We start from the raw sequence: 16,283 nt of genomic DNA, 5'->3' as shown, positions 1-16,283 counted from the left end.
AGCGCTGGCCCTCATACCATGCATTTTCTCTGAACATAAGGGAATGAAGCTGGAGATCAGTAACTCGAGAGTCTCTAGAACATGGGCAAACACATGGAGACTGAACAACATACTCTTAAATGAACAGTGGGTCATAGAAGAAATCAAAAGAAAAATCAGAAACCTGTTGAGGAACAGTTTTTTTCCATACTGTTTGTTGAACTTTTTACTTAGTATAGAGTTAAACGTCTGTGTATAAAGTTAATTGAAATTAGATCTTAGTAAAAAATAAGAATGGGAATAGAAGAGTGAGGAGGAAAAAGGGTGGGAGCGAGGGTGGGTAGGTGGGAAGAATCAATATCACTGTGTTCCTAAGGTTGTATTTATGAAATGCATGAAGTTTATATACTTTAAATAAAAGGTTTCTGGGGAAAAAGGTTCACTGAAAATGTGTAGTATGAAAACACTCTGCAAGAATTTCAAAAAACTTTGGACCAAAACAAGCTTAACCTTCAATTCCAATATTAGGAAATTTATGAAGTACCCTTGTATGATTAATAATTTCCATATATAGTGAGAATTCTGTTAATATTCATTGTCAATAATATCACTGCTTCTTGTTTAAAGATATTTATTTGAAAGAGTTACAAAGAGGCAGAGGCTTAGAGAGGGAAGGGGGGTGGTCTTCCATCTGCTGGTTCACTCCCAAAATGGCTACAATGTTTGGAGCTGGGCCCATGTGAAGCCAGGAGCTTCTTCTGGGTCTCCCACATGGGTGCAGGGGCCCAAGGACTTGGACCATCTTCTACAGCTTTCCCAGGCCATAGCATGGAGCTGCATTGGAAGTGGAGCAGCCGGGACTTGAACCAGTGCCCATATGGGATGCTGGCACCATAGGCAGTGACGTTACTCCTTACAGCACAGCACTGGCCCCATCACTACTTGTTTTTTTAGAAAAAAGATTTATTTATCCATTTGAAAGTCACAGTTACAGAGAGGGGGAGAGATGAGAGTTGGAGAGAAAGAGAGATCTGCCACCTGCTGGTCCCTTCCCAGACGGCTGCAACTGCTAGGGCTGAGCCAGGCTGGAGCCAGGAGCTTCATCTGGGCCTCCCATGTGGGTATCAGGGCACCAAGCACTTGGGCCATCTTCCACTGATTTTCCCAGGCCAGTAGCAAGGAACTAGATTGGAAATGGAGCAGCTGAGATGCAAACTGGTGCGCATATGGTGTTGCAGGCTGTGCTGCAGGCAGTGACTTTACCTGCTATGGTACTACACTGGCTGACCCCATATAATGTCACTACTTTGATTATATGCCTTTGCTTGCCTGCCGCTTTAAAATAGGGGAGATTTAGCCTTCATTTTAGTTGAGTCATTTCTGTTGGTTGGATATATGATACCTTACATATTAGTATGTAGGCTAGAAAGATAAGACATCATACACCTATATAAGTAAGAGAAATATGGTGACATTGTTTGATTTGGGCTTCTCCTGAAGCAGTCCCTGTGATAAGGAATCAAGGTCAGGCAGTTCTTTTGGGAGGTGGCCCCAGGAAATAACAGGAGACTGGAAGAAATGAGAGGTGGAGGGTAAGAAGCCAATAAATTGTATCCTTGAAATCTTCTATGACTTCCAAAATAAATTACCAAAAATGTAGTAGGTTAAAACTACATAAATGTGTTAGCCTCTATGTTTGTAGGTTGGAAATCCAACTTTGGTTTCATTGTGCCGAAATCAAGGTATCAACAGGATAGCATTCTTTTCTGGGAGCTCTAGGGAAGAACATGTTTCCTTTCCTTTTCTCGTTTCCTTGATTCCTGGACTTCTCCATCTCCAAAGCTCCATATCATGTCTCCTTCTGAGTCTCATCTTCTACTTCTTTCTTTTACTTTTAAGGACCCCTGTGATTTGGGACACACCAAGATAATCCAGATAATCTCCCTGTTATAAAATCAGCAGGTTGGCAAGCTTAGTTTCATCTGCAATCTTAATCTTCCTTTATCATGTAACAGAACATAGTCACAGGTTCCAGTGATTATCATGTGGACATCTTTTGGATGCCGTTATTCTGCCTTCCATAAACTGTTACAAAATTAGCTATCGTCATGTGCAGCTGGGGCTCAGTCTTGCTGGAGAACTATAAAACATGCTTCAGAGTGATTCCGCTTCAAGGTCAAGGGAGCTGGGGTATTTATTTATCCTTCAAATCTACTCCATCAATGATTGAGGACTGCTACTAAGGGTATTAGCAGCATGGTAGTGGCCAGCCTTGGCCAAGAGGGGTCTGGTAGCTGGAGAAATGTCATTTGCAAGTAGTTTTAGTTGCTTACATTTGGAAACTGTCAGATTGGTGTGATTGAAAGCAGCATATGAAGAAAGGACATGGGCAGGTATCAACAAAGCCTATTACAGTGAATCACCGTTATTAGAATTAAGTGAAAATTCTAGGTTTGTAGTCAACCAAATCCATTAATACTATGCCGGGCTTCCAGTGCATAGTTTCCCTTGGTGTTCAGATACTTGGAATTGATTTTCCCTATATTTAAGACTATAAATTTATATATACTTCCATAAAATTAAAGGGTTTTGGCCAGTGTGGTGGTGTGGTGAATTAAGCCACCTGCTGCAATTTTGGCATCCCATTTGGGCACCAGTTTGAGTCCTGGCTGCTGCACTTCAAATCCAGCTCCTTGCTACTGGCCTGGGAAAATCAGCCCGAGTGCTTAGTGCCCTGATGTCCACATGGAAGGCCCGGACAAAGCTCCTGGCTTCAGCCTGGCTCAGCCCTGGCAGTTGTAGCCATCTGGGGAGTGAACCAGCAGATGGAAGCTCAATATCCGTGTGTGTGTGTGTGTGTGCGTGCGCGCCTCATTGTAACTCTGCCTTTAAAATAAATAAACCTCGAAAAACAAAAGATTAAGCCAAATATTATCTAAGCTCCCTTCAGACTAAAAGAAGAGAAAGAATTCTTAGATTTGGCTTATCATTAGCAATTTAACTGAACTTAATGTAGTTTTGTAGCTGGAGACTTGGAAATAGTCTGGTTAGATTTTGAAATGGTTGATTCAGTGATGTATTTATTAAGTCCATGATCACGGTTTTCTGTCATAAAAGGCAAAATCATAAAAAATTAGGAATTGTTAATGTCCATGATTTCTATAGGCTGAGCCATAGTTGATATACTTGAATGGGAGAGAGATTGCATTTTCTTCAGAGTTCTGTGCCCTCACTAAAGACATCCAACCTCTATTAAGATATCCACTCAACGAATTAGCTGTTAAGTATCATTTGGGTACTTGACATTGGACATATGGAGATCTTAGAGACATGAGAATCATATTCCATTGAGATCACTTCCCACACATTCATCTCTTCTGTGTTAATCAACGAATAGCCTTCAGAACCAAGGGACTCCTGGTGCTCAACGCTGGTCAGCTCAGCCCTCACCTGAGTGTCAGGTCTAATTATGGGGACAAGAATAACCTGATTTGTTTGCAAAGGAGAGAATCAGGATTGTAAACAGGCAAAGACAACCTTTCCCCAAATGCACGTTCCCTGAAATAGTAACAGTGGTAAATCTTCCTTGCCTTTTCTGTTTTAGAGCATGCCAATACTCATCAGCCTACAAGTTCCCAAGAAGTTCTCTAAGAAAGAAACCTGCTTAAATATGTGCAACCCAGATTCTTGAATTCTCAGTTTCTCTTTGTTTGGGGAAATCCCCGTCTAGAGTTCATAAGTGAAGAACAAGAATTGGAGGAACTTGGGAACACTTGAGAAGGAACCTCATGACTGCCATTATACTTTTGAAGGAAAGTTGAGGTGGCACGATGCGTTACTGTATTCCAGTGTTGGAAGACATTCAACTAGAGACAACACTCAACCAATAGGTGGAAGACCCAGGAAAGAAATTTCAGATCAGTGTTAGTGCTGTTTTATTCAAAACCACCCAAAGAGAGAATGGGTTACCTCAGAAAGGAATAAACTCCTGGGTATTAGAAATAACCAAGCAGAAGTCTTATGGCCATGTGAGTGGGTTTTTTTTTTAATAGATGGGGCTCAGGCCACTAGTAGGGACCTAAACTAGATGACCTTAAAGCCACTCCCAACTCTTAGATTCTTAGGGGCTTATTATTTAAGAATAGAGTAGTCCATATATGGTAACAGTGTGAGATTATAGTGAGCTTAGACAGCAGTATAGCTATTTAATTGCTGATAGTGAATCCTCTGCATATATATGAAACCTTTCTGGTAGTAAGAACAAGAGAGAAACTGAATAGGTTGTACAGTTATCACCTTCCACATTTGATTTTTAGAAGGTTAGATCTTCAATGTAGGAAGCCTTCCAGTTTCTGAAAAGCCCGTCAAGTTTTAAAAGTCACACAAATTTATTTTTTTAAATGGCATGCATACGAATTTAAATAAGTCCATTGATAAAATGGAGGCTGTGAATTTAATATTATGAAACATTATCAATCTTAGACATAGTCATATAAAATTACTTTTTCTTTGTCTCTCATCCAAAGATTGTGATTCTGTAACCAAGAATTGAAATTTACAATGATTCAATCATTTTCTGAATTCTCTATTACCCATTGCAAATAGGAAGCTTGTTGGAGCAGTTCCTCTTAAGGGACATTTATTGCAGAGTGGTTTGTATAAACTCCCATTGTTTATCCTTAAACTCAGCCAGTCAACAGCATTCACTGAGGGCTGTATTCATAAGTCCTGAGTACTTATTCTCAGGACTGAGAAACTTGGAAAAACTAAGTGTTGCAGGCTGCACAATGATAGCTACTGCTGCAAAAATTAGCACTATATAAAATTACAAGTTTGTCCCACACTGCTATGATAACTCTATGATTGAAATGCATAATTTTACTTCTTTAATGAAGGTTTGCCATGATGGAAAAACAGTAGGAAGCATTTTTTCAAATGCAAATTACCTTGCAGGAAAGAAATAACAAAGGAAAGAATTGCCACCAAGGGGAAAAATTAAATCTTACAGCACTTTCTTGGGTATAGTTGAGACAAACAATTAGCATGTTAAGGATCATTATGTCCTGTAATAATATGTTGTTTCAAAAATTTCCGTTCCTTCCAGTTCTGGGTCCTATCCATTTACTGGATGACTTTGATATTGCATGTCAAGAACTAAGTGGGAAGTATTTTTGGAATAATTGCAAATGTCATGAAGAATCCTCAAAATGATTCTAGGTTGTCTGTGAGCCTCATCCACAGGTTAAATAACTAAAATGAGTTACATATAAATTTGTCCCTTACCTTGAATGGTGAAGATAATTAATCAGTTAGTACCTGTGTACTAGGTGTAGAGAATTCTGAAGTGAACAAGTAGTTAGGAGTTAGGCCTTCACACTATTTAGAGTTGAGAGGGAAAATCCAAGACGTATACAAATGGAAGCCCCACAATTGATTTCTTTGTGTGCGTGCATGTGTGTGTGTGTATACACATATATATATTTTAAATATTTATTTATTTACTTGAAAGGCAGAATTAGAGAGGCAGAGGCAGAGAGAGAGAGAGAGGTCTTCCATCCACTGGTTCACTCCCCAGGTGGCCGCAACAGCCACAGCTGTGCTGATCCAAAGCCAGGAGCTTCTTCCAGGTCTCCCACGAAGGTACAGGGGCCCAAGGAGTTAAGCCATCTTCCACTGCTTTCGCAGGCCACAGCTGAGAGCTGGATCAGAACCAGTGCCCATATGGGATGTCGGTACTGCAGGCAGCAGCTTTACCGGCCACACCACAGTGCCAGCCCCCATATATAGGCTTTGTTTCAGTTGTATTTTGCTACATGACAAAGTACCACCAAACAACTATTTATTGTCTCCTGATTCTGCCACTTGGGCAGGATGGAGCTGATGTATGCTTTCTTGGCTCTGTTTGGGGTTGGCGAGAGCAGTCTTACTAGGGCTAGAGGATCTAAGATGAATTCACTCATTGGGCTTGCTCCCATGAACAAAGTCTGGCAGGGCCTATGCCTTCCTCCAGTTTCTCAACTTTGGGGGTCTCTCACTAGCTTCACTTGGCTTCTTTGCTTCTAGCTGAGTAGTCAAGCTTACCTTACAGCTGACTTCTAAAAGGGTAGAACATGGAAGCTATCCGGTTTCTATGGTCAAGCCCCAGAAGTCACACTCAGCCACTTCTCAGCCATTTTCAAGGCCAGTCCAGATTCAGGAGCAGGACCACAGATTGCCTCGTGCTGGGAGGAGGGAGCATGTGCATTCAGGGATGGGTGGAATTGTTGGTGGGCTCCTCTCTAGATAATCTGCCACATCCTTTTCAGAGGTGAAGAGAAATAATATAACACCTTTTCCAAATCCGATTAAGCCCTCACAGTCTTGCTATTCAGTTGTCAGTTTCTTTGCCACAGAAACAGAGGATCGTGACTACCTTTGAAAACAGAGTGATCCCTTTTAATCTTTGCTCTATTCTGTTTTTATGACTACATTTCGAAAACAATTTAACTTCCAAGATTATAGTGACTTTGCACCAAGTTTTCAGATAAAAAAATAAATGGTATATTTACTGACAGGATCTTTTCAAGCCTTATGTTAGGTGTTCATAATATAAAATATAGCTAGAGCAGATACAGAATCAGGAATGTGAGGATTGGAAGGGACTTTGGAAATCATTTCTTTCATAGCTCTAGTTTCACAGAGTAGGACATTAAGTCCCTTACATGGTAGTAATGACAGTGTTAGAACTTCTGTTTGCTTTGTGCGTATCAATTAGAAGGGTATGTTTAGATTAGTTTTTTTATAGTTTTATGAGCATAGTTATGACATTGTTATTATGGTCAGTAGAAAACAAATTAGCTTGGCTTTTCACTGAAAAAATAAGAGATTATGCTCTGAGATTCATGCTTGTAATTTTCTCCAAATTATGTTCTTATCCCATAGATCTCTGAGTTATGGTGCTATAGGAGTAATTGTTGGACATGAATTTACACATGGATTTGATAATAATGGTAAGTATTAGTTCATTTTATATGCTGCTGATTTTATAACAATGTGGACTATATGGATGTTAATTGTTAACTTCTTATGGTGGCATCATCATGGATTGAAGATTATAAAAGGCAATATGATTGCTGATTGAAAACTTCCCAGTATCTTCCTGTGATAGCTTGCAACCAATAAACAGTTGTTCCCATTGGTAATGGGGTAGAATGAACAAACAAACAAAAAGATTGTGTAATTTTGCTGAAATTATCTTTGCGTTTAGATCAGGATTGCTGTAGCTGCCACAGTAGGTGCAGGATGCAGGAATTACTTTCCAGCTTCCCCCACTTTGTCATTTCTTTATTCACCAGCCTGAGATGTTCTCCCCAGAGGTGTGAACTCAGCCCCAGTGATGATAGTACGCACTGAGCTGCCAAGTCAGGCTGCTGAAGCCTGGTTGAATGGTTCCTTTACAGGATTTCAAGGATTATGCAATGCTTAATCTCCATTTTCCTTTATATTGGCATATATTCTAAATATTTTTAAAGGCTATACTTTCCTAATAATGCATAATGTAGAATGCACAGAGTATTCTGATGACATTTAAGCAAAAGTAAGAGAGTAGATAATGAACTGAACTAAAGGAATGATTACCTTTGAGAGTGTTCATCATTTCAAAATGTTTAAATTGAAAAAATTATTAAAAATTCTATGTACTCCTCATTTTTAATCAGCACTCTTCTCCCTTAACTTTGGAGCACTATTGGAAAGCCACTAGAGATCTCAGAAACTTATGAATTAGCAGCAAATTACTATCTCGTCCATACACAATGGTTTGCAGGCAGATTCAGCAACTCAGGTGGCCAAAGGCAACACTATATAGAAAGAGACCACTTTCAGAGGCTGGCGCCATGGCACAGTAGGTTAATCTTCCACCTGCGATGCCGGCATCCCATATGGGCACCGGTTCCAGTCCTGGCGGCTCCTCTTCCCGTCTAGCTCTCTGCTATGGCCTGGGAAAGTAGTAGAAGATGGTCCAAGTCCTTGGGCCCCTGTACTCACATGGGAGACCCAAAAGAAGCTCCTGGCTCCTGGTTCCTGCCCTGGGATTGGTGTAGCTCCGGCCATTGCGGCCATTTGGGGAGTGAACCATCGGATGGAAGACCTCTCTCTCTGTCTCTCCCTCTCTGTCTGTAACTCTACCTCTCAAATAAATAAATAAAATCTTAAAAAAAAAGTAAGTGACCACTTTTTCCTTGCCTGCAGTGTCTCTGACATGTTTTCCTGGTTGCCTACTCTGTGGCCAGAGGCCCTTCCACTTTGTCTCCCTCTGGATGGTTCTTCCTGAACTCCCATCAACCCTTCTTTAATCACTTAGGTGTTTTGTCTCTGGCCTCCCCCTCCCTCTTGAAATGTGTCTGCCTTGTAGTCATCTGACTCCCTAGAGCTGGACTTTCTGCCTTTGGAAGTTTAGCATTTCTGAAGGGGAGGGTCTTAACTAAGCAACAAAAGCTGGTGGTGGTCTCTTGGCTCTGGCATTTACTTCCTAGGAAATTTAGGTACAGTTTTCTCCCAGAACCTTTTAGAAGACTTCTGGAATCCCTCTCAAAGGACTGGATGTAATTATGGCAATTTCACTCTGTAACCAATATTTAGAACACTGTGTTGCACATATAAGTACATGCCCAGTGACTATGTAATAAGTGGTTACTGGGTAGAAGACAGTGAGACCGTATTATCCCAGGGGTTGTGTTGGTATCATGCAGCCTTACAGAGCTTTGGGTTGTTTCAGTTAATGCCATTGCTTAGGAGATTTTCTTTTCTTTTTTTAGAATTTTATTCATTCATTTGAAAGGCAGAGTTACAGAGAAGCAGAGAGAGAGAGAGAGAGAGAGAGAGAGAGAGGTCTTCCATCGTTGGTTCACTCTCCAGTTGGCCGCAACGGCCAGAGCTGCACTGATATGAAGCCAGGAACCAGGAGCTTCTTCCGGGTCTCCCACGTGGGTGCAGGGCCCCAAGGACTTGGGGCATCTTCTACTGCTTTCCCAGGCCATAGCAGAGAGCTGGATTGGAAATGGAGCAGCCAGGACTTGAACCGGCGCCCATATGGGATGCTGGCACTGCAGCCTAGGGCTTTAACCTGCTACGCCACAGCACCAGCCACAGAAGATTTTCTTAAAGGCTCAATGAAGAGTTCTCTGCATCATTAAATGTAAACTGTGTTTCTGATTCCAGTTGTAACTTTGAACACAGAAGATCGTCTAGATGAACCCAAATTTTTGTTTTTTGAAGGATATAGAAAAAATGAAGAGTAAGCGTGTGGCAAGAGTGTGTGTGTAACTAAATGTTTTTCCATTACGTTTTGGAGATTTCCATTCCTGTTGCAAGTTCTCTTTTTGAGCAATCTTCCTTATCTAAGCAGGACAGATGGGTCTCCATCCACACTGAGGGCTGTAGAATGATTCATAACAGAAGTTTTATGTGTCCCTCGACTCCTGGCAACTTGGAAGAAACAGGTTCCTATTGGGCTGAGTCAGGGTGTGTGGTGGCAGCGTGTGGATGACTCACCAGGGCCATTCCTTTGGATCATTTGGAATTTCACTGGTAGTAGTTCTCTGACAACCTCCATGGATTTTCTGAATGAAGCCATTTCATTTCACATTCCAGAAACACTTGGGGTCAGATCAGGTGAATACCTAAGATTGGATAAGTTTACTGCATAATTTCATTTTTAAAATGCCCTTTGTTCCTTAGAAGGAAAGAACTTCCTCAACCCTCTTTCCCCTTTCCCCCTTTTAACAATTGACCTGTGATGTTGGAAAGAATGTAGGCGTTGGCTTCAGGAAGAGGTTTCCTGCTGTTGTGACGGCTTTTTGGAGGCTTGTCAAGGTGAGGGGAAGGAAATATAAAGACTTTAGTTTCTAAATAACAGAAATGCCTTTTAACTTTGTTTTTTGCTAGGTAGAAAATATGATAAAAATGGAAACCTAGATCCTTGGTGGTCTATGGACTCAGAAGAAAAGTTTAAAGAAAAAACAAAGTGCATGATTAACCAGTATAGCAATTATTATTGGAAGGATGCTGGCTTAAATGTGAGTACAACTGGGTGAGGGAGCATCTTGTGGGTAATTTTTCCTCATTTGGGCATTTGTTTGCTTTAAACCATTGGTTTCCAAAGTGTGCCTCTGAGATCAACAGCACCGGTCTTCCCTGGGAAGTTGTTAGAAATGCAAGTTATAATTTATGCCTGTTTTCTCAACATATAATAATTGTACATCTTGATGCAGTACAGTGTGATAGTTCAGCCCATGTATATGGCATGTACTGATCAAATCAAAGTTACTAGCATTTTCATTTCCTTATTTCTTTATGGTTGGAGACTTCAAGCTCTGCTTTTCTAGGTCTTCATGAAACATAGACTATGTTATTGTGAGCTATCCTCACCATATTGTGATGTGGAACATTAGGAATCAGTCCTACTATCTGTGTTCTGTGCCCCTTTCCCAGCCTTCTGAGACTCTGGCAATCACTATTCTGCATTCAGATAGACTTCATTTTATCATCCAGATATGAGACAGAAAATGCAATGTTTGTCTTTCTGTTTCTGACTTATTTCACTTAACATAATGTCCTTTGGTTTCATCCATTTTGATGCAAATAATGAGATTTAATTATTTTTGTGGCTGAAGAATATTCTATTGTGTACACATGCCACATTTTCTTTATCCATTCACCCATTGATGGACATCTAGGTTTATTCCGAATCTTGCCTGTTGTGAATAGTGCTACAGTGAACTGGAAGTGAAGATCTCTTTCACATGCTGATATCATTTCCTTCAGAGATATACCCTGATATTGGGTCATATGGTAGATTTATTTTTCGTTTTTTTTTTTTCCTTTGGGAAATCTGTATGCTGTTCTCTGTGATGGCTGTACTAATTTACATTCCCATCAGTATGTTCCCTTTTGTCTGTATTCTCACCAGCATTTGTTGATTGTTTCTTTTTTTTTTTAAAGATTTATTTACATGTTTGAAAGTCAGAGTTCCAGAGAGAGGGAGAGACAAGGAGGGAGAGATCTTCCACCTGCTGGTTTACTCTCTAGATGGCCACTAATGGCTGGGGCTGGGCCAGGCCAAAACCAGGAGCTAGGGAGCTTCTTCCAGGTTTCCCGCATGGATAGCAGGGACCCAAGCACTTGGACCATCTTCCACTGCTTTTCCCAGGCCATTAGCAGGGTACTAGATCAGAAGTGGAGCAGCTGGGACAGGGAGTCATGTCCATATGGGTTGCCAGTGTCACAAGCAGCAGCTTAACCTGCTGTACCACAATGCTGGCCCCTAATTGTTTCTTTTTATTAATAGCCATTCTAACTGGGGTGAGGTGATAACTCATTGTGGTTTTGATTTGCATTTCCCTGATGGCTAGAGGTATTGAAAATTTTTTGTATATATTCATCGACTATTTATGTTTCTTCTTTTGAGAAATATTTACTCAGATCATTTGCCCATTTTGCTGGCTTTGTGGCATAGCAGATAAAGGTGCCACCTGTGACACTGGCCTCCCATATGGGCACTGGTTCATGTACTACCTGCTCCATTTCCATCCTGGCTCCCTGTTAATGGCCTGGAAAAAGCAGCAGAAGATGACCCAAGTGTTTGGGCCCCTGCACCTATGTGGGAGACCTGTAATAAGCTCTTGGCTTCAGGCTTTGGCCTGGCCCAGTGCCAGCCATTGTGTCCGTCTCGCAAGTGAACCAGCAGATAGAATCAGTCTCTCTCTCCCTCTCCCTCTCTCCCTCCCTACCTCCTTCCTTTTGTCTGTCTGTCTGTCTCCCTCTCTCTATCTCTCTCTCTTTCTCATCTCTGTCTCTAACCCTGCCTTTCAAAATAAATAAATAAATCTTCAAAAATAGTACAACTGGATGATTATTTTTCTGTTGACTTTTTTGGATTCATTGTAAATTCTGGAAAGCAATCTTTTGATGAATGATTTGTAGATAAATTCTTCCATTCAATAGGTTGTCTCTTTACTCTGTTGATTGTCTCCTTTGTTGTTAATCAGCTTCTTAATTTGATTTAATCCCATATGTTTTGCTTTCCTTGCTTGTGCTTGGGAAATCAAATCTAAGAAATCACTACTCAAGACCAATGTTGGAAAGCTTTCTCTCTATATTTTCTTGGAGTAGCTTTTGCCACATCAGGCCTTATTTTTAAGTTTTTAAGTATAACTTAGGTTGATTCTTGTATAACGGGCAAGATAGGGGTCCTCTTTCTTTCTTTCTGTACTTGTGGTGTAAATTCTTGAATCGCGCCCCAGACCAGCTGAATCATGCATGCTCTCTGGAGACAGGCCCGGTAGTCTGCCTGGCTTTTCACAAATGCTCGGGTGATTCCAATATTAGCTAAAGTTTGAGAATCACAGGCTTCAGCATAACATTGATTTATTTTTCCTAGATGTAGGTCAATGTAGAAAAACCTATAGCACAGATAAACAATAACATTATTATAAATCTCTTGTACCCTACAGCATTAAAACAATTTTCTTACATGTTCCTTCCTAGGTTTAATTCATTGAAATTAAATTTCATTCATTTGAGCTAGTGAATCTGAGAATTGGTTAGGTGTTCTCAGAGTAGTTTGAATAAAATAAATTTACTTTAAAAATGTGTATTTTCTATTATATACATGTACACATAAATATTTGACAAAGGCACAAGTGACATATCGTATATACTTTTTATGTATGTGAAATTTTGTTCCTTTACTTTTATTGGCTTTACCCCCATCTCTTTCCCAAACTGTATTTGATCTTAATACCTTGATACACATTTACCCATGTACATGTATAGACACGCACATTAGTTCATTATTTTCAGTGGCTGCCTAAGAGTCTCTAGTGTTAATGTATATTACTTATCAACTAACCTTTTGGCAAAATTTTATACTTTCCAATCACAAGTGCTGCTGTAATATCTTTATTATGTGAATATTCATTTTTTTCCTATAGGATAGATTCCTACTGTCACCAAGATGTTATAACATTTCGTATTTCCACCAGTGATATATGAAAGAGCATTTATCCATTGATTCTTAATTTTTGGTCAATTTATGAGAGCCATTTAAAATATTTTACATATTAACATTTTGTCTATCATTCATATTATACGTATTTTACCAAAATATATTACTTATCCATTAGATTATAATGTTATCTTTTGATGTATGAGATTTAAATATTTTTATATAGTCCAAGATACCTACTTCTCTTTCTCCTTTTTTAAAGATTTATTTATTAATTTGAAAGACAGTGCTGCAGAGAGAGAGAGAGAGAGGGAGGGAGAGACAGAAATCTTCCATCTGCTGGTTCACTCCTCAAATGACCACAATGCCCAGAGCTGGGCTGATCTGAAGCCAGGAGCCAGGAGCTTCTTCTGGGTCTCCCATGTGGGTGCAGGGGCCCAAGCACTTGAGCCATTCTCTGTTGCTTTCCCAGGCACATTATCAGGGAGCTGGAATGGAAGTTAAGCAGCCAGGACTCGAACTGGCACCAACATGGGATGCCTGAACTTCAGGTGATGGCTTTACCTGCTGAGCCACAGCGCCATCCCCAATATGTACCTCTCTTGAAAATAGTTTCTGCTTGGGGCCGGCGCTGTGGCTCAGTGGGTTAATCCCTGGCCTGAAGCGCCGGCATCCCATATGGGCGCCGGTTCTAGTCCTGGCTGCTCCTCTTCCAATCCAGCTCTCTGCTATGGCCTGGGAAAGCAGTAGAAGATGCCCCAAGTCCTTGGGCGCCTGCACCTGCATGGGAGACCCGGAAGAAGCCCCTAGCCAGCGCAGCTCCAGCTGTTGTGGCCAATTGGGGAGTGAACCAGCAGTTGGAAGACCTTTCTCTCTCTCTCTCTCTCTCTTTCTCTCTTTTTCTGCCTCTCTTCTCTCTGTGTAACTCTGACTTTCAAATAAATAAATACAAAAAATTCAAACAGATCAAAATTAGTTAAAAAAAAAAACACTAAATCTCCCTATTCCCTACTCTGAAGCAAATGTGCCAGAGTCTCAAATACTTTAAAAAAAAAGTTTCTGCTTTTCTGTTCTTGGTTATGAAAGTGTTCCCAACACATATATCATAAATGGAGTCCCCTAGGTTTTCATGGGAGATTTTTATTTTGTTTTTATTTTATATTTAAATCTTATACATGTGGAATTTTTTCCTGTGGAGTTTAATATAAGAGTACAGTTTCATTTTCTTCTAAAAATAGTCATTTGATTTAGCATCAGTTATTAGAAGATGTTTTTTCTCAAATTTTTATTGAAAATTGTGATCTTGTATACACCTAGATAAATTTATGGATTATAAACTATATTCTGGTGACTGACTTGTTGATTTATGTGCCAGTACCTGATTACTATGGTTTTATGGATTACTGTGATATCTGTAATACATGTTCTTTCCCACTGTCCTTATTTTATGTATTTATCAATTCTCAGGCATTTATAGTTCAGTATGTTCTGCAAGATCATTTTACTTTTTCTATCTTCCCTCAAAGAAAATCCTGCTGAGAGCTTAATTTAAATCACATGAAATATATGGAATTGGCATTTTTATAATATAGTTTTCTTACCTAAGAACTTGCTGCATTTTTTAGTCTGCTTGATTCTTGTTTTATGTTTTCAAGTAAGCATTTATATGCTTATATTTTTAGTTTACTGCATATTGTTTTACTTATTTTTCATTTTAATTTATTTTGCTTTGATCAGTTAGTTTTCATACATTTTCCCCTTTATTCATTATTTTCTGTACTTTTCCATAGCATTTCCTGCATTCATAATTGGATGACATAATTTTCACTTATTGTATTTGACACTAAGATATAATAAGGAAGAGTTGATGATAGGTTATGGTTCTGCAGGAAGACCTTTCTTTAAAACACACATGCATGCAGTTTATCATTCCAGTTAATCTAGTCAAGGGCACAATGCCTAAGAGAAGCAATGTGGGCACCCCAGAGGGCAGCTCAGCATGCCTTAGGTGCTTTCTTCAAATTCTTTCGATCACTTAACCAGGTTTGCACTCTGTCCTGGTATCTTACTAAGGCTTGGACAACACTCTAATCCTTGCTGTGCCTCAAGTCTGTTATGCAAAGGGGTTTGTTTCATCATTCTGCATGAACTTAGGTAAAAATCAATATGCCTCTTAAAAAGGGAATGGTTATAAGCACTGTCTTGGTTCTTCTTTTTTATTTTATTTAGGGTATGCAAATTTCATGCATTTCATATACGCAGATTTAGGAATATAGTGATTCTTCCTACCTCACCCTCCCTTCTGCCCACACTTCCACCCTTCTTCCTCCTCTATCCTATTCCAACTCTTAATTTTTACAAAGCTCTGTTTTCAGTTTGTTTTGTACTCTTCTGATTCCCGAACCGTTGCTCATCCAAGTGGAGAAACCAGAGTGACTATCCTTGAATGGTACCTCTAGCTCCTTAGCAGAACACCACAAAGCTATTTTCTGCCCACATAGTGTTTAAATATCTACAACTGTGACATGAGCAAACCTAAAATGGGTGCTTCTGTGAATCAACATTCATTTAAGGGGTTGTTACACTGAAAATTCTTCTTCTAGAGTATGTGAGAGGTCTTCAAAAAGTTTATGGAAATGCATATTATTAAAAAACTATACATAGATTTCAAACATTTTTGCACCCAAATAAGCTTATCTTTTAATTTTCTTTTCTCACAAGCTTTTAAATGTTTTTAAAAATGCATGTGAGAGAGAACACCTGCTAGTGTGGGTACTGACATCCATTGTTTCATTCTTTAAATGCCTCTGATAGCTGGAGCTGGCTGGGGCTGAAGCCTGAAGCTGGGAACACAGTCCAGCAGTCCAGGTCGGCCATCTGAAGGGCAGGGACACAGTTGCTTGAGCCATCACCTCTGCCTCCCGGGATCTGCACCCATGGAAAGCTGGGAATCAAACCCAGGCACTTGGATATGGGATGTGGGTATCTTAACTGCTAGGCCAAATGCTCACCCCTCCACAGTCTCTTTTAAGTACCTTCATATGTGGGGCCATTGCCGTGGCGCAGTAGGCTAATCCTTGGCCTGTGGAGCTGGCATCCTATATGGACGCCAGTTCTAGTCCTGGCTGCTCCTCTTCCAATCTAGCTCTCTGCTGTGGCCTGGGAAAGCAGTGGGAGATGGCCCAAGTTCTTGGGCCCCTGCACCCACGTGGGAGACCTGGAGGAAGCTCCTGGCTCCTGGCTTCAGGTGGGTGCAGCTCCAGCCATTGTGGCCATCTGGGGAGTGATCCAACGGATGGAAGACCTCTCTCTGTCTTTC

At 40.3% G+C, this 16,283-nt stretch overlaps 1 protein-coding gene across 1 annotated transcript in view; it reads left to right on the top strand.

Annotated features, from left to right (window-relative positions):
* Positions 1 to 16,283, top strand: part of PHEX (phosphate regulating endopeptidase X-linked) — a 223,848-nt gene that overhangs the window by 194,141 nt on the left and 13,424 nt on the right. The window contains exons 17-18 of the mRNA XM_062183402.1: positions 6,901 to 6,968; positions 9,904 to 10,034. Coding sequence (XP_062039386.1) covers positions 6,901 to 6,968; positions 9,904 to 10,034 — 199 coding nt within the window. The remainder of the gene's footprint in view (positions 1 to 6,900; positions 6,969 to 9,903; positions 10,035 to 16,283) is intronic.

This window comes from Lepus europaeus, chromosome X, assembly GCF_033115175.1.
Source record: "Lepus europaeus isolate LE1 chromosome X, mLepTim1.pri, whole genome shotgun sequence".
Lineage (NCBI taxonomy): Eukaryota > Metazoa > Chordata > Mammalia > Lagomorpha > Leporidae > Lepus > Lepus europaeus.
Note: the sequence above shows the minus strand (reverse complement) of the source record. Positions and strands in the feature narration are given on the sequence as shown.